The following is a 20,103-nucleotide window of genomic DNA, read 5'->3' as shown; positions in this document are numbered from 1 at the left end:
GTGTTGATTAATGAATAAAATATTTTAATAAATTAAGTTAATTATTTAAAAATACTATAATTATTATTAATACTATAAAAACTACTATTATGAATAAATAATGTATTTATTAAAATATTGTAAGTACTAAAATAATATAATTATTAAAATACTTTATTTATATGGCAAATTAATTAAATAGTATTAATTAATAAATATTGTAATTAACTAAATACTTTTAATTATTAAAAGTTATATTTGTTAAAATATTTTTAATTATTAAAAGTATTGTAATTGTTAATTTACTATTAATTAATAAATACTTTTGATTACTTAATAAATGCATTATTTATTAATGTAATTATTAATATTTTTTAATAAAAATTCAATTTATTAAAAAACTATTAATTATTAAAAATATTATATTTATTAAAATACTCTTAATTATTAAAAATACTATAATTATTAAAATACTGTAATTATTAGATTACTGTATTTATTTTAAATATAGTAATTTTCTTGAAATTATCATATTTTTAGAAATATTGGTAATTTATTGGATAAAACAAATTAAATGTAATTTTCTGGTATTTAAATGTAATTTTCTTTTATTTGTAGCTTAAATTATAATTTCTGTTTATTATAGTTTAAAAATAAATATTGTTAATTTTCAATATTTTCAATAATTTTTGGCTTGGGTTTTTTTTAATAATTTTTTGGTATATTTTTAATAATAAAATACTATTAAAAATGCATTAATACGAAGTTATCTAATAATATTTTTAAAACTATCAATTAATATTTTTATATTTAAATTTCTTATTTTTATTAGTGTTTATTAAGCTTGATTTCTAAGTGGAATTGAAACACATTTTTAATATTTACGAAGTTTTGTTAATATTTATTTTAAGTGAAAATTTAGTGGGTTTTTAAATTAATAATTTTTTGATTATTTTACCTCAACCTATTTATATTATTACTACTCTCTCTCTCTCTCTCTTAAATGTAATAATAACATGCATTAAAATAAGAGGCCTTGGAAAACCCAAATCTCTCTCTCTCTCTCATTGTAATAGCGTATAGCTCTATTGATCCAATCAAAATGGACAATGATTACTTTTTTATTTTAAAACAATAAATAGAAAAAAATAAAAACTGGAGAAAATAGATAAATAGTTTTTCTTAATAGAGAGGCATGCTGACATGGCACGTCCAATTAAACAGATAAGGAAATAATATAAACTTCACTATTTCTAACAACAATAAAGGAAGAGGGATTTGTTTTTCTAATGTTTAGCCAATTGGCACCACTTTCTACTAAATTTGCCTGTAATTCCAACTTATCTCATAAATTATCTCTAACTCTTATTTATCTCTTAAATTATCTCTAATTTAGTAGAAAGATTCCCTCCTAAACTATCTCTAATTACTATTTACCCTCTCCCCATTTTTTATCTACATCTATGATCTATCTAAAGAAAGTTTCAATTAAAAATTTTCATAACTATTTAAATATTATAACGGAATTATATACTTACTTTAAAATATTTATTCAAAACACAAAAATTAATTATAATAGATTTAATAATATTCATATTATTCATAAATCTACTTTTTTACAAAATTCACCATGAAATTATGTTGTAACAATATAAATTATAATTTTATGAACTATTCAATTTAAATGTTATTCAAATAATAAAAAATAAAACATTATTTAAATACTTCAATAACTGAAAATATTAATTAATAAAACACTAAAAAATGCTTAATAAATATATAACAAAATATTTAATATTACGTAATAACATTAAAAAAATAAAATTCAAATAATGAAAATTTTTATATATTTTACATATTATTTAAATAACGAAATATTTATCATGAGTAAATTTTAAATAGCTAAAATAACGAAATTATGTAATAAATTTAAAAATCTTAAAATTAGAAAAATATTTATAATAGATCTCATAATATTTATATTAATAATAATTTAATATTTTACAAAATTAATGATGAATTATGTAATAATAGTACTAATTATAATTTATGGATTATTAAATTCAACAAATAAATAATATTTTAAAATTCTAAATAACAATATTATTTAAATAACTAAATAATATTGTAAATAGCTAATTTCACTTATATAAATTAATAATTATAGAAAATAACATTCAAATAAATAATATTTGTTATTACTAATTTTACAAAAATAGTGTATATTCATTATATATTTATATGTATACTAAAATTAATATTTATTTTATTTTCAATAATTATTTATTGTATTTTTTGATAAATATGTTCTCAATAATTATTTATGAATCTATTTTTGTTTTGTTATTTAACAATAAGTTCTCAATAATTATTGGAGATTAAACAACTATTATTTAACTTTTGAAATTGAATTTATCAAATTTATTGTATTTTTTATAAATTTATTTTTAGTAATTATATATTTTTTCATTTGTTGATTAATATTTATTAGAGATTAAACTATTATTTGAGATTACACTATTTATTGACTAATTTAATATATTTTTAGTATTTATTGTATTTTTATTAGATATCTATTGTATTTTCATTATAATTATGTTTTCAATGATTGTGTATTTTTTATATAAATTTTCAATAATTATTGGAGATTAAACTATTGTTATTTATTATAATATTTTCAAAACCGCATCAAACCTAATATTCACTGTAGGGAGCATTATTGACGAATCTTTACTGTTGAGGCTAATGGCAAGTCTTTTCTTGTGGAAAAATGTTCTTCAACAGTAAGATTCTCGAATTATTGATACTTTAATGTGGACTGATAGACCACATGCTTTCGGTGTCGATGTCTTTAGAGATTCCTATGCTTTTCTCATTCATCTTTTATGCGAATCGAAGGGACATATCCTCGAGCTCAATGGGATCGAGGTCAAGGAACTTATTACTGAGCTTTTCTCGATAGGACTTGAATAAGTCTTGAAAGACCTCACCTTCTTCTGTTGGCTTTAGGGTTGACATGAGATCGAACTTATCCCACCACTTAATTTCAATGACTCTATCAATGGATGAAGGCATCCAAGAAACATCTAAATGATAACTCCATTTCAGAATCCAAGGGAGGCGATATGTTTTAAAGAATCCAAACTGTTTTACATGTTCGAATTTTAAGTATTTTCTTCCTCGCCCAAACTTTGAATATTTATCTAATAATTCATTTTGAGGGAAAATGTCGTATGATGCTCTCCACGTAGTTCACCAAACATAGACCCAATCTGTATAAATACAAATTTATTAATTAGAAAGTATTGGTAATTTTTCATAGAAAAATTTTATTTCAATAAATATAAATTTATTTTTACATTTTTTAGTAATTTTGTGAATTTATTAATTTTTAATGATATTATCAGATATTAATTAAAATTTTTAGTAATTTATTTTTAGTGGAAACTTAGTTTCAATAAATATAAATATATTTTTATATTTTTAGTAATTTTGATATTTACTATAATTTTGGTAATTTAATTACTAAAAATTACTTATTTTGGTAATTTAATTTAGTAAAAGTTAAATTATAAAGCTTCCAATTATTCAAATAAATAATTGGAAAGTTTTAATAATTTCCATATGTATTTGATACTACATTTCATAGCAGGGGTCATACTCCCCATCTTTGACCCCGATCCCCGTCGAAAAAAAAAAAAAAGCTTGCATCCCCGGTGCAGAAGGGTTCCCCATCAAGGACCCAAATCCCCACATTTTTTAATTAAAAGTTTGTTTTCAAAATGGTATTTATTGAAATAAAGGAAAAATAATATTTTTAATGCCTTTATATATAATATAAATAATATTATATATTTAATATAATATATACACATCTATCTATCTAAATATATAAAGCAAGGTGGTCAACGTCACCATGCCTCTCCTTGCTCCAAACTGGCTCCAAACTCCCCCCCCCCCCCCCCCCCATGCTCTCTTAATTCTCTCTCCCTACCCTTCCTACGACTCCCAAACTAGCAAGTTATCAATCTTTAAAATTTTCTTACTAAAAACATTCCTAAAATCTCTCTCTTTATCCCCTCTCTCCTAAAATTTTTCCACACTCCTAATTTATTGTCCTTAAAACTCTAACCCACATTATTCTCTCTCCCTTTCTAACCCAACATTCCAATTATTTAAGAAACGTCATCTCCTAATTCCTAAAACCTCCCCTCATTCTTTAAATATTGCTCATAACTTACTTTTTTAATACTCCTAATTATTCCCCACTTTAACTAAGACATGACTCTCTCTCTCTCTCTCTCTCTCTCTCTCTCTCTCTCTCTCTCTCTCTCCCTCTCTCCCCGCACTACTCGATTGGGTATGGTTTGGTTTGGTTGATATTTACCAAACCGAGCCTAATTGTCCTAATTGCCTTTGATTTGGGTAGTTAAGCTTTACCTATCATGAACCATTGACTTGCTGAACCAAGGTATTTCTCACATGGTGGAGACTAGACTTGTTCATGGGCCGGGCCGGGCATTTACTCTTCATAAACAGGATTTTGTTAGGCCTGAGCTTGAAGCCTGACCTAACAGAAGAAAGGACTCAGGACTCACTGCCGGTGATTGTGTTCGCCAGTGTTGAGTTCGTGTCTGTGAAAGAGAGAGAGAGAGAGAGGACATATCGCCAGTTCGCCGGAATTCGCTGGTTGCGCCAGTGAGTGTTCACCAGTTCAGTCTACCTGAGAGTGTGAGGTTGTGCTAGTGAGTATTCGACTACTAAGATGAGAGGTTTGGCTAGAAAGAGATGAATGAGAAGAGAGGGGTTAGGAACTTAGGATATCTAGGGGTTTTGGTTTAACCTAAAAGTCGGGTCGGGCCAGGCTTTTTTAACAAATCCTGAGCCCAACCTGTAAAATAGTCAGGCTTAGGCTTTTAGGCCTGAGGTCAAGCCTGCGGACTCAAATTTATGTTCAAGTCCGTCCGGTGGCCGAGCCAGACCTGCCCGTCGGACTACCCGAACCATGAACAGGTCTAGTGGAGACACCAATCATAAATCTTGGACCTCCTATATTGATTACAACAAATTACTAACTATGAATTTCTCTTTATACGTTATACCTTGTTTATTGTTAATTTAGCCAAAGGTTTATTGTTAATGATGTGTAAGCATATATTGGTACATTAAAATTGTGTTTTTGATACTCCTTACAATGCCAATACATCAAATATTAGATTTGCATATTCTACGATTTTCATTTTTTATTGTTCTACTTATTATATCAAGCTATTAGTATAGCCAGGCAAATAAAATCATTAACACCATGAACCGCAATCATATGTCATATATGCCTAATCCTAAATAATATTATTTACTAAGAGACCCATGCAATGCACATGTTAGTGTTAAAAGGAGTGATTACATTTAGGTTGTGTTTGGTTTGAAGGAAAAAGTAGGGAAAGGTAGGAATGCCTTTACAAATATTGTACATGTTTCCCTACCTTTTCCTTCAAACCAAACATAGCCTTAGGGTCCAGTTGGTTTTTTGTAATAGGTGTCTAGAATCGGATGTTTGTTTGGCAGGAATGGGATTCTCATTCCAAAGTTTGTCAACAAGTAAAGAACTCATGACAAAATTAAAACATTATTGAATTAATAATAATAATAATAATATATTAATAATAAAATATTACTAAACTATTAATAAAAATATTATAAAATAGTAATACAATAATAGTACTATAATAAAATATTAATAAATCAATAATAAAAAATATATTAATTATTAAATAATAATAAAATAATCAATAGATTAATACAAAATAAAAAATTTTCAATTAATTCCGGTTGCAACTCCAAATGAACCAAAAAACAATAATTGGAATCTGAATCTGATTCTTAACTAAACCAAACAGGTGTCATGAATAGGTGATTCTGTTTTCAATTCTTGAGGATTCCGATTCCAATCCCAATCCTATCTATGAACCAACCGGACCCTTACTAGTTTCTTAATAAAAGAGAAAGTGGCAAATTTAAATATCCCATATTTTGTTTTCTTATTTTCTTAAAAATTCAAAAAAAAAAAAACAAAACAAAACTCCAAGAGGTTGAGAAACAATATGAGGAGGGAGAATAAAATGATGTGGGCAAGTGGACAACCACCTTTTAAGTATATAGAATAGATTCTTAATTATCCCTCTCAATTTTGTGCAGCTTTATAATCTATGCATGTAGTCATAATTAGGGCTGCAAACGGTATCAGATTGTCCAAATTTGAATTTAAATTCAATCCCATTAAGGGTTATCCAGATTTGATCTGTTTATAATTGGATCAAATGGGGATCCACCCTTATCCAATTTGACAAGATCCGGTTCGATTCAATTAAATATATTTATTCATATATTCTTAAAATTTATATTGTATATATTATTAGTGATATCCCGCCTCCCAGTGATTATTGATAAAATTTTCTTTCTTGAAAAATATTTTATTTATTACTAAAGAAGATGTAATTGTGGTGTTTTACTAAACTGTTATAGGTTCAAATTTCATACAAATAAATTTCAATTCATTTTGTTCATAAATATCTAAATCATTTTATTAATAATATATAATGTTTTGTCCACATTTTAGTTTAAGTAATTTGAATATAATATGAACCATAGACGAATCAAATTTGAATCTACTTAAATCCGATTTGATTCGATCCATTTGCAGCCCTGACAATAATAAAATATATATATATATATATATATATATATATATATATATATATATATATATGTAAAACAACTTTTTCAAGAGAAAGAGCTTGGCATGAGGTAGAGTAGTAAAATTGTATGCCCTCAATCGATCGGAATCGGAAGGACATGCCAAGACGACCTTAATGGAGCTTGTCTGCAGGTGTATCCTATCCGTGGAGGAGACAGAGACAAGTTTCAATCTTCGCAGGGAGCAGCAATGGGCCACCATTGACTGTGAGCATCTTTGAGGGGCCTAACACCACAAGGGATGTTTCTTTCTATCTTCCGACGACGAAAATCTACTTCAACACCCATATCCCCACATTGTTTTGAGATTAATCCCGTTCCCGGCCGCATGGCATCAATCAAAGCAAAGCAATGTTCAACATGTGAGCAGTCCATATTGATTGACTCCATCTCCTTCTCTTTCCTTCTCTCCCAAGGTATGGGGTCTCATAAGTCATAACTCAAGACCAGCGAATCAATAGTCGGTTGGTTAGTGATTTGACACAATCTTTAACATTTAAGACTGGTTTTGATCCCAGAGGATTTGTTATCATCAGTTGGATTTCCCAACCTTTGCAGTACTAAAAGTCTAAAACAATGAGTAATTTTACACTGAAAAATGTAGTAATTTTTAACATTTTTTAAGGATCAAACTGTAGTTGTATTCTAGAATCATGGTGAGGTTCTATAATTGAATGTAGGATGTGCACCTAATGTACGACAATGGATTTATAAAACGTCATAAACCCGGCCACCGAGCTGGATTAGTTCAATGGCTGACACTTATTTAGCACTCCTTATTTTAAAGACTTATCTCCTTTTTACAGTTAAAATGCTCCTATAAACAGAATTGAAATCCCCTGCCACCAAAATATGATCCAACCCCTATCAATTTGATCGTAACACTACACATTTCATCATGAACTAGACTGGGACCCACCATATATGAGACGTGCAGTGTTAGATGGTGCTAGCCTTTGCAATAAACTAAACTTACTTATGGCTTTACTTCCACAGCATTCCATGCTTTTATGACATCTGTATAACAACGAATTCATAAATAAAATATTAATGCCAAAAAATCTATAGTCACTCAAAAAAGAAAAAAAAATCAAATGTTCTTGGAATATATAAAATCTAAATAAAAAAAAAAGATAATATATTAGAATATTGGAATCAAGGAAGAAAATCATAGAAAGAGAGGATTTGTACCCTTCAATTGCGGGATTAAATATGATCAAGTGGACGAAACATATACTTTATTCCTTGAAAGAATATGAGATATAGACAATATTACAAAATCAAAGCAAATTTGTCGGTGTTATAGATAAGGAAAAAGGAGGGTAATAACAAAAGATTCAACGGTCGTAACGACCCTTTCTTATTCTTAATTTGCTAAAGCGTTGTAATCACTACTCAGCAACATCGATCCAACTAGAGCTACGTCACAGCCTCACACATTATATCTGTATTATGCTTTTATAATGTTACAGATCCTTCTCTGATTAAAAATAATATTCGGATACAACTTTAAACCTTGACCCAGCAGTTTAATAAAGTACCATTTTTAGCTGGATCCAAATTTCCACCACTTTTTTTTTTGGCAGGAGCTTAGGGTTTTTTAGTGGAATAATTAATGTAAAGAATAAAAAAATGATGGAAGTTCGAATATTTCCAATGGGTCGTCTGAATGATTCCACAGCTTTTGCAATATAGTGGGTTAGTGGATTATGATTTGACCACTATCCAAATTATGGGTTAAAAACACTGGTAAATTTAATTTAGTAAGCTTTGATGGAACATGAAGTGTTTTAGCTGCCTACATCCATCTCTAACCACTTGAATATTAGTAATATTTTAAAAACTTATTCGAAACCGGAACCGCTTTGGTTGTTGGTTCTTGGACCAGTTCATGATATTAAAAAAATATATTAAATGGATCAGTCCATGATACTTATAAAAAAATTAAAATAAAAAAATGGCCTAAAAATTATTGTACGGATAGATTGGGTTGATGGTCCGATTGCCTAAATTAGTGAATTGTTGATCAATTCAATAGTTTTTAAAAAAATAGCAATTCGGGGTGAAATGGAATTGTTTGAAAGCCTTTTTTGTTATTAATTATCTATACTACTAATAAAAGAGCGAATAACCCCATTTTCTGAACTTTTCATTATACATTTTTATCCCTTATCTAAGCAATATACAACAGGCATATACCTCATTTACTCTCACTCCAAAAACTGCCCACTTATAATAGTTAAGAAAGTATCCACTTATAACTATTCAAAATACAGTCTACTTATAACAATTAAGAAACTGTCCACTTGTAACTGTTCAAAAACTGTCATGAATTGTAAATAGTTTTGTCTTAGAGATAATGTCAAGTGCAAATGCACGTACTTGTTTACTAGTTTAGTATAAATGTGTGAAGCCTACACGAAGGAATTAACGGCTCTATCTACAGCACTTCCTAACAATTCCTACCATGTACAACTATATGAGTGAATTCATAATTCGCCCCCACAAACTTGACTCAATTCGATTTTTAGTAATTTGGGTCGAGTTAGTAAAGCTTGGAACTTTGCTTGATTCATAGGTCGTTATTGATTCTACGGTTTTAATCAATTAATTTTGTGGTTATTTTTTTGCTCTTGGGGGGGGGGGGGGGGGGGGGGGGGGGTAGCCCATCCCCCCCAAACCCATAGATGTCCCTAAGGCAAGTGCAGGCGGGATTCGATCCCAAATCTCCACTACAATCAACAGGAGATCTTACCAACTAACCCGTTGGCACTTTTTCTTTTTATGGTTATTTTTGTCCATAATGAAAACTAGTTTCCATCTCCTATGACAATAATCCAACCCATACACCACTACAGTTGTACATTGAGAACATGTCTCTGGATTTGCTCTCCATCATTTGTTCCCACACTACACCCATGGAACACCGTTGTCGTGTATAAGAAACATCTCCCTATAAAATGAAAAGAGAGATATTCCCAATGCACAACTGTTATGTCCTGTGGGTAGGGATGTGGGAACAAGTAGTGGGTAGCAGATCCGAACCCTAGGGACATCTCCCATATTTTCATGTTATCATTCATGGGGAGATGATGTCATGTTGGTAGGTGTGGGTAGGAGATTTGAATTATACATTTTAGGTGAATGATAAGCATAATCTACCCGGCCTAAGCTATGAGTTGATTTGCATGATTTTGTTCTCTAAATACAAAAAAAAAAACAGTATTGAAATTACACATCTCTATTAGCCCTAGGTTAATTAAGTTGTAGTTTGGTTTGTCTATGGCCCCGTTTGGTGCATCTTTGCATGCGGTTTGCTAGCTATTTACAAGTCTGGCAAACCGTGATTCAATCTTTTCCTGTTTTATTTGCAATAGATTTGACCACTAAAAGCCGGCAAATTGAAAAGACACGAAAAACCCAAAGCAGGTGATTTTTGGAAAGTTGGAGCTGTGTTTTTTTTTTTTTAATTCGTCTTTGTGCAGAAAGACATGTAGAAAGGCACGTTCCTTATCCAAATGGGCTTCAGACTGCTCAGATCTTAATGCAAAAGCCCAAGACTAGAAAATCTTCCCAAAAAAGATTGGCCAAACAGCCCCATAGTCATGTAGATGTGAGAACATCTTACCTTCATCTCCACATCTCTCACAACCTTGTGAAGTAGAAATAAAAATTGGAATCATCAGGAATGAGATTTCATTCCTAAAGGAGAGGCAGAGAATGGTCATTTTCTCAAATGGAGGAATGCCATTCCAGCAGGAATGGGAATGGGATTTCTATTCCATCCAATCAAATAGTTGGAATCAGATTCCAATTCCAAACACCCATTCCTGCAAACCAAATGGAGCCTAAGATTTTACAATTCACTAGGCAAGAGGATACAAGTGATATAAGTTTAGTTCAATTAAAGAGGGTAATTCCAACATAATCCTTCTCTGTGTGAAAAATGACAAGCATAAAAATGCAGGTTTGAGTTTGAAAACTGCTACTATGTGCGAAAAATGAGCAAATTCAGTCCACCACAGTTTAGAAGACCCTGGATGGGTGGTGAATATAAAGGACAAAGGGCGTTGAATGAACTGTTTTGAGGGGTTCATTGGCGTGCATTTCTTCAATGTTTTATGGTAGCTGATATGCAGATTCAGCAACTATCATCGAATCCACCAAGACATGGCCCATGGACTTTCTTTCTTTGGGGCATAAAAAAGTATTTAGATTCCTCAACTTGTTTCAAGTACAAAAATATGCTTGGAATGAAAGCATTTATGCTTTGCTTTTCCACTTTGGATGAGGACTAGGGTTCTTGATGAATGAAAAATGTTGATGGTTTTATTTACTCATTAATATTTTATTATCTAATTGTATCACATCTATTTTATTATCATCTATAAAAGAAAATAAGCCATTCAGTTCAGCCACTTCAGCCCTTGTCGAGCCGCCCCCTTAGATATGGGTCCTACTTCAAATAACAAATGCTCAGCATGCGTTTTATATGGTGAATATCCATAAGAAAAGAAGTTAGAATCCTTCCCCCGTTGCTCATTCTCCAATGAAGAAAAATAGCTTTAATTTGGAGAGAATTCAAATACTAGATTATTCCAAGATTTCGGATTATTCTAGTTTCTTGTGTGGTGTGGGGAATTTCTTTGGGACCCATTCAATGATAGTTCTTGATCACAATTTGAAACCAAACGAATCAACTCAAGACTCGACCAAGTGGGGTTAAATCTAGCAAGTCATCATCCCAGTCTTGAATTTTTTAAGCAAGTTAATGTGGACGGTAATGGGGACCGGACCCAGGCCCATATATGGTATTGTAGCCCAAACCCAAGATAATTGGCTCTTTCTATACTTTCTATACAAACTTCTAAGTTTGGCCAAAATATGGTCGTGTACTCCTTGTCATCTAATTTCCACGTGTATATTCTTCCCAAGCCGTCAGGCATAATTTATTAATAAATGCTCAGATTATAACTCAGTGAGTACAAGACTACAACTACAAGAGGCAAGAAAAGCGAAAAAGGATTTAAAAAAAAAAAAACTATTATGTATGCATGTATACCGTGCAGCAAAAGATATGGACTAATGCTATTTTTGGTTCACCTCCTATTAACATGAAACTAATGTTTTCAACCCGCCCATTGATTTGGCCAGTTTAACTGTTCGAATCTTCACCTGGTCAGAACTTCGGGTCTGGTTCAGTTAAGATCTATCAGACGGTTAAAAACTGTTAATTTGGTCAAGAATCGTTCAACTATTGATCCATTCGATTCAGTTGCACATTCGATACATACAAAACTTCTAGAGGCTATAAATTTGCACTCAAAGATCTGATTGGAGTGATTTTTTTTTTTTGATAACTTTTCAAGATCTATGCGTCTCAAGGTGCCATAACCCTGTTATTTTCACGAAAAACCCTTTTTTGACCTCAAATTACAATTTTTAATATTTTTTAAATAAAAATTAAAAAGCATAAATTAAATATAAAACAATACATAAAACATATTTATATATTATTTATTATTAATATATATATATACACACACATGGTCTAAACTGTTTGACCCAGTCGGTCGAACCGATGACCTGCAACCTGGAGGCAAAAAAGATTTGGCCTCTGGGTCAATTTTTAAAACATTGCATGAAAGTACATTCCTCCATAAAACATGAACCAATGAAAAGTGAAACACATATAACATGATTGTTTTAGAAACATCAAATAACAAAGAAATCATGGAAGGCTCAGTTTGAAAAGATTACAATATGTACATTATATATACATATAAAATAATACAAAATATTAAGTTTTACAGTCTACATATTTGCATTATACTCCTTCCGAACTGAGCCGAAAATTTTTCCATTCGCGTTTCATGGAGGAAACAAATTCAGCTTAATGTCGAACATAACCAACATTAAGATAAACACGCCTACTAGTCTCATTAATGTTAAGTTTGATCTGCTGCTCAGTATTAAATCCATGTGTTAAGTTTTGAGAAAAAGTTGAAGTACGAAGTACGAAGCTGGTGAAAATAAGAAGAGTACACTCACGACTAAATGACTAATAATTAATCCACAAGGTCCCTTTATTAGATGGAGGGTTTGAATCTGATGATCAGCAGTACTCAGAGCAGAATGATTTTGTCAATTGTATTTGATCAAAAGTCCTCCATTTTCTGCACAACATGCAGCTTTTACATTTATTTTCTTTATTTTTTTTTTCAGTATCCAAAATGGCCTCTTACCAAGAATCTCCATTGTCAGCACAGAGAAACTGTATCCAGAACCTAGAAACAGGTTTTACAATTGCAAAAGTTAATAAATTGCTTGTCCATTAGGCATTAATTAGCTTATGAGTTTGCTTTATCTTCTAATTAGTGTGGCAATTAATCTCCATGATCACCTCAATAGTAGAAACGAAACCCCATGTATTCCTGTGTTTTGTGTGTTTATGAATCTTCAATGCAATGAAGGTATTTGATGAATGGATTCTGAAAGCTGGAATGACATCCCTTCTTTATACATTTGAACTTGATTTATTTCCAAGATCTATTCTAGCACTAAGCAATGCATCTGAATATAATGTGCATTCGCCGCACCACTTATGTTGTTTCCCCATGTAAATTCTGACCATGATTACCGACACTTACGAGCTATCATGAGGTCGGTGGGTCACCAGCCTATGTGCCCGTAATACAGCTCAAGGCCAAGTTGCAGAAGGCAAGAATGACTTGCATATAAGTTTTGATCATAGCCTGACTCTGACAGTGTTATAAAGGCTGCAGGAATCTAATTATCTGGCCATTTGCTTGTCAAAATTCACGGAGAATTTCTCGAGAATATTCCTTCTGAAACTGTGTTTTATTTGGGGTGCAAATCATAATTGGACACAAATTTTGCACCCGGATCAGTTTTTGTTTGCAATTATGACTTGCATTCTTATCCGATACAAAATTTGTACGTTTTATCTTATTTATATTCATAGGCAGTGCAAATTTTGCATCCCAAATACTGATACAAAATTGGTATCACCTTCCTTTTACCTTAAATTCTCTCTCTTATAAAGTGGAGAGTGAAAACCACATCATCTTGCTTCTTTCCCAAAGAAATAACCTTCCTCCTATCTTCATTCTTTACACTCCCATATATTTACACCTGTGCAAATGAAATTCACACTGCAAATAAATGAGCACCCACCGCAAACAAAGCGTAAACTTTCAAGGCTTATATTGGACATGCTGTAATTAATATTAATATGTAATTATGCACCCACAGTTTGTCAAACCGGATACAGAGAATCCTAACTTCCTGTTTTCAGAGAATTAATTAAAAGCTTACAGAAGTTGTTGAAGAGCCATTATTGTATTCTTGAAGGAATACATATAAATATGCAGTAGCTTAATTTCTTTTGATCCATAATAAACTATTACTGGCCTACTGGGGGCAAAATTTTAGGGGAGCCACACCATAATTATCATTTCATACATCATACCATGGTTACCATCTCTAGTGTTTATATATGAACGTAGAACCAAGAAGTACTCAAGTCTAAATTCTCACTTAAAATCATTCAACAACCATGTCTCCCCATCCCAACACATGGCAGCTGGTCCCTGCTGATCAATAGGAAGATATATGCCCATTATCTGATTTGATTAACCTATACCAATTAATACATTTTCTGTTAACACACAGCTGTCACGTTTGAATTTTGACATACCATTAGGTATAAATGGGGTTCCTGTTACACATCAGTCACAGTTCCATCTATTAAGAGTTATGCTTCAATTGAATGCACTTCAACATCAAGTTTAGGCCATTATCTTCAAACTACCAAATGGTTTATTAATTTCCATCTCTGTTCACTTACTCTTTCAGCACATTAATAAAGTGCATTAACTTTGTAGCAATAGTTGTTTAGATACATGTCTAAGTATGTCTGCTCACATGTGTTTCTTTGATTTGATAATCAGATTAAAGTAATTAGACATGTCCATGCACCTAACAAGCTACTTGATGCGACCCAATTCATCAATCACTCCTGCTTTTATGAGCTGCAAGCAAAAATACAGCTGAGACAATTGAGTACCCCTTGCCATGGCATTTATGTTATATGTTTAAAGGTAATTGAAATGGACTTTGTCCTAGGGATGAATATTGAATATGCCGATTGTAATTGAGTGTTTGAGATGCATACAAATTATCATAATGGTATACCCCACCACAGTCTTGTTTATATATATAAACTATCATAATGGATCCCTTCAGAAACATTGGTTTATGTATAAACTATAAAAGAAAGTGGGTCTATTTTCCTTTTAAGTGATAGTAGAGATTTTTCTGGTAATATTAAAATGTTCAGTTAGCCTACTTCATACGCATTGAGAGGAAAAGGAAATGTAATAAGAAAACAATTAACCAACATAATTGATTAACAACGAATTAGAAACTACGTACAAGGTCTGAACTCTAATCTAATTAAACACCTAACAAAAAAAAAAAAGGAGAGTTCCAAGACAAACCTCTCTCAGGGCTTCTCTACAGTACAAGAAAACAAGAGCAGCTGCAGCTCTTCCCCCCCTCAAAACAATATAACTAGTTCACATCACATCATATGTCTTCACGCCTTATTTTGTTTAGAAGAGCTGAGATGAGGGCGTCTCTCTTCTCCGCCCGAGCTTCCTCTCGAATTCGTCTTTGTTCCTCTATCTCTCTCCACCTCCTATCCATCAATAACCTCTCTTTCTCCAACGCCTCCATTGTCTGTCTCCATTCCATCTCCTTTAACCGTCTCTGTTGTTCCCTCGCCTCCATGGCTTCTCGCCATTGCACTTCCATTTGCACTTGTTGCCTCATGAATTCCTCTAATATCTCTTGCAAATTATTATTGTTAGTGCTACTACTGCTGCCTGCTATACCCGCCGTACTGTTATTGCTCCTACTCTTTTTCTTCTTCTTACCACTGAACTTCTCCTCGTCGTTCTCATCGTCATCGTCCGATGACATCCGCGTTTTCTTTTTGCTCAAACTAGAACTGCCCGCTCCGCCGCCTTCAGCTTCAAGCCATAGCATCCTCTGCATCCTGGCGTTGAAGATAGACTGTATCTCGTTGTAAAATGGGAATTGTTGTCTCACGGAATCAGGTTCAATAGTTTCACAGCCCTGACGGTCACAACTAAGTAATTAGATCAGGTAAAAGACGACAAACATAGAACAGTACTGGAAAGGTTGAAGCTTTTAGGATATATATATATATATATATATATATATATATATATATATATATATATATATATATATATATATGTTGTATATATACCTTATATCGGGTAACAAGGTTCTTCCACTTGCACTTGCACTGATCTGCACTTCGATGGTAACCTTTCTCCTTCAACCTTGTCGAGATAACCTCCCAGAGGAGCTTGTTCCGTTTGGTCTCCATGAAAGTCCGATCGAGCTCCGCCCTGATCAATAACAACTCCTTGGTCTCCTGAAGACTCCATTGAGGGAATCGATCGCCTGTTTCCATGTTAACGCTCGGGTGATGTCCCTCCGTAACACATAGCATAGGAGAGGAGAAGGAGAGAGAGAGAGAGAGAGAGAGAGAGAGAGGGGAGGTGAACCTTTGTGTCGGGAGTGCACTGGAGAGAGAGAGAGAGAGAGAGAGAGAGGAATTATTTTGTAGGTGGTGGGTGATAAGAGAAAATTAGGGATTTATATGAAGTTGGTGTGAATGGAGGGGGATCGTCAAAGCTGTTTCAAAGGGAGCGTTGGCTTTCGTTCAGATTTGAAGTTGAAGAGAGATAATAAATATATAGATTTGATCGAGATTTATTTAAGGGAGAAATTTACTGTATACGGGGCGGAGGTTCCATGGATTGGTACGACCTTATTTATCACACCGCGTGTCGTAAAGCAGGCGATCAAGACCATCTAATGCGTTCTAAATATTCCTACACATCTGTGAAGGGAGGAGGGATTCTAGCTTTTGTTTCCAGAAAGTTATTCTGGACGGTGGATAGATAAGACAATCAAGAAGGTCACATAGATGGTCGAAGCCATCAACCCAAGATGATCATCCATCATCGTTACGTGTGAGATGAGATCCACCAAAATCTGGTACTCCTCGGTTGAAGGAGGAGCTAGCTGGAGGCTCTTGCTTACCCGTGGTTGGCTTCTATTCTTTGTATCCAATAACAATTTGTTATATAATGCTTTTGAGGCACATCTATCTGTCTACGCGGAAATACAAGTATTTTGCTTCCCCATTTGTTCCCATTGCGTTTTCTGGCGTCATGCTTACGACTGCGCCTTTATTCTCCTCTCATGACTCATGACTCCCGACATCCCCATTTGTTTATCCATAAATAATACCAGAGTAACGCTAAATGCTTGCTCCCTAAGCCCTTCTTGTAGTCTGTGGATGTAAGTGGGTACCCGCCTTTATTCTTTCTGATGGGGGCAGATTTTTTTTTGGAAGATTGGGTTTTGGAGGAGAAACGGATTTTAGAATTCTACCATCTATAAGGTTAAGGGTATGATATTAGGTTAAATCCGACTTTTATATTATTAGAATGTATATCAATTTTATATATTAAGTCTTGAATTTAATAATATTCTGAAACTTATATAAAAGATAATTGATAGTTTATATATTTTTTATATGTTTTAATTAAATGATTGAAAATTTTGTAATTTATTTATATTATTTTATTTATTTATTATTTATATATAATAAAATAATAAAAAAATAAATATGGATTCTAAACCCAACCCTATCCTTAAATTCGGGAAGGATAGAGTTGGAGGAGGGTTTGGATTTTTAAAATCCAATCCCTATGGATTTTGGGATGAATACGGGTTGGGAGGTTTAGGAAGATAGATATGATTTAAAATTTACAAAACCCTCCTAAACTTGCCCCGTTGCCATCCCAACATCTATTATCAGATCTTAGATCGGGTTGATGTGGGATTATGCTTTTATTGAGACGGATCGGATCGGACTATATTCCTTTCCCTTTTAATCAGGAGTGCATTTGGGTTGGGTTCGGATCAAAGCGAAATTCGTTCCAAACCTGACCCATTTGGAACGAGTGTCAAAAAATAAATATGTTTATTCAAATAAGTTTAAAGTCATTGTAAAATTTTGCAATGAACATATTTGTATTTTCACTCTTGCCCAACACAGAGTCTGGAATCTGGAGTCTGGACCCTACGGTTTGTGGGTTACGTTACGTGAACTCAAAGCTTTTGCATGTATGCGAATATAATGTTGATTGTGGGCCGTCCATTACTTATTTTGTGCTGTATCCAATGACGCGCTTATCTGATCCTGACCCCACGTGATCCATCTTTCTCTCACTTCAGAGTGAGTACGTGGCTCACCTGCAGCATTTCAGAACGCTCGGATGGGGCCCACATCACAAGCAACCCTGTTGCACACTTGCACATGTAGATGGTGTGAGTTGGCCTAGTTCACACCAGATGACCAGAACCAGAGAGATATCCCACCGTTATGTATGCCAAATCAGACCCCAGAGAGGACGATAACGGAAATAATATAATATATTGGCCTAGCCCCAATCTCCCCAGAAAAAAAGGGAAAAAAGGAATCAGATGGTCAAATGTTTTTCAATAGGGTTTGGAGATTCCTCTTTTTACTAAATGCAAGTGGGACCCAATCCCAATATATGTGGGGCCTACACCTGTCCCAGTCCCACGTTTTCCGATATGCCAAGTACCATTCATTGAGCAACTAGAAACAGAAATAAAAAAAATGGGTGTTACCATTAAGGCGAATAAGCCACTTTTGCCCTCTCATTGCTGGTAAAAAGACGGATACGCCACTGTTGCTCTGACGTGGATAAGTCATAAATAAGGGGACAGTTTTGTCTTTTAACGGATCGGAGTCATGATCAAGGCTGTACCATTGTAAAGAACAATGGAATGTAATCACTTCCCTACATCTACATTAATTGAACGGTTACGAGATCCACTGTATCTACCTTTGAATTGCGGAACGACATTGACTACATTTTGTTGTTTTCCTTCTTATATTTCAAACATTCAACCTTCCAACTCTACTCTGCACTTATTCAAATGTGTCAGACCGACTGACCGTCGGCGTGGACTAGACCTGTTCATGGGCCGGGTGCCCCGACGGGCCGGCCCGGTCCCCAGACGGGCTTGAACAGGTACATAGACCCACGGGCTTAACCTCGGGCCAAAAAGCTCAGCTCGCAATAAATTCGAGCCGGGCTCGGGATTTGTCAAAATAGCCCGGCCCGACCTATAAATAAACCTAAAAACCCTAGTTGAATAACCCTCTTTTTTTCACCTCTTTCCCTTCTTTTTCCAACCAAATTCTTCTCCACATCCTCTTTCCCTTCTTTATATATTTTTTTAATATAAATAAATTTTAAATTTATATATTTTTTTAATGTAAATAAATTCTGATTTATATTGATTATTGAATAGAGAAAATTTCTAATTTTTTTATTAGGTCGGGCTTCGGGCTTTTTATTAGGGTCGGGCTCGGGCTCGGACCTAACATATTTCTATTAATAAAGAGTAAAAGTCCAGCCCGAGCCCAGCCGGGCCTGGCCCATGAACAAGTCTAGCGTGGACTCTAGGTCCCGTCTCGAACCGAAAGGAGCGCTGGTTCGACCCTTTTGGGTTTAATAGCTCTGTCCGATTTTAGTGCTCATCTGGGAGGGCTTTCAGCCTTTCACGCAGCTTGCAAGGAAAAGGGATGCCCTACTCCGACAACGGAAAGCCGTGAAAATAGAGTAGTGTGGTGAAAAACCAAACAGCCCATAATATATTTATAAGAGCTGATAAATCAACTTCAAAGTTATTTTTTGATAACTTCAATTCAAAGTTGCTGAAGCGCACCCAAATGGGCCCTTAACCTAATTCACCTGCCTATTTCATTTCGACTAGTAGCATATAATCTGTTCATCGGCCACTCACCACTGGCGTCCGTGACTATGGAACCGTGACAAAAACTCTAGTAGGTACCCTACCCTATACTGTTGCCATACATGTTATTTCCACTCCAAAATCGAAAACAAGGGAGGATTTTAAGGTTCACTTGCAGGGACCCGTGCGATGTACGGGAAAATTTGAAATATTTAATAATTTTATTTTTTATTTAATGTTGATTTATAAAAAATAATTATTATTATTAAATAAATATAAATAAATATTTTTTAATAAATTTAGTTTTATTAATGATTTGTAGTAATTTTAATAATTTTTATTTTTTATTATTTTTAAATAGAATTTTGATTAATTTTAAGTAAGTAAAAATAATTATAAAAGTTAACATTTTATTAGTTCTACTAATAATTAATAATTATATAGGAATGA

The 20,103-nt window shown here is 33.1% G+C and overlaps 1 protein-coding gene across 2 annotated transcripts; it reads right to left on the bottom strand.

The window, feature by feature from the left end:
* Positions 1–13,754: 13,754 nt before the first annotated feature.
* LOC104594905 (trihelix transcription factor GT-3b-like) lies at positions 13,755–17,250 on the bottom strand. 2 transcript variants are annotated; one of them, XM_088897087.1, is made up of 3 exons: positions 16,052–17,250; positions 15,255–15,894; positions 13,755–13,887 (listed from the first exon to the last, which is right to left on the bottom strand). In XM_088897087.1, exons 1-2 carry the CDS (start codon positions 16,298–16,300, stop codon positions 15,343–15,345), a joined length of 801 nt encoding a protein of 266 aa, XP_088753213.1. In that variant the 5' UTR covers positions 16,301–17,250; the 3' UTR covers positions 13,755–13,887; positions 15,255–15,342. The 2 variants fall into 2 exon arrangements, with proteins under 2 accessions (XP_088753213.1, XP_010253755.1); XM_010255453.3 differs by having other exon boundaries at positions 13,755–13,907; positions 16,052–17,249.
* Between the last annotated feature and the right edge of the window lie 2,853 nt (positions 17,251–20,103).

This window comes from Nelumbo nucifera, chromosome 2, assembly GCF_055504915.1.
Source record: "Nelumbo nucifera cultivar China Antique chromosome 2, China Antique-T2T, whole genome shotgun sequence".
Classification (NCBI taxonomy): domain Eukaryota; kingdom Viridiplantae; phylum Streptophyta; class Magnoliopsida; order Proteales; family Nelumbonaceae; genus Nelumbo; species Nelumbo nucifera.
This window is presented reverse-complemented; position numbering and strand designations above follow the sequence as displayed.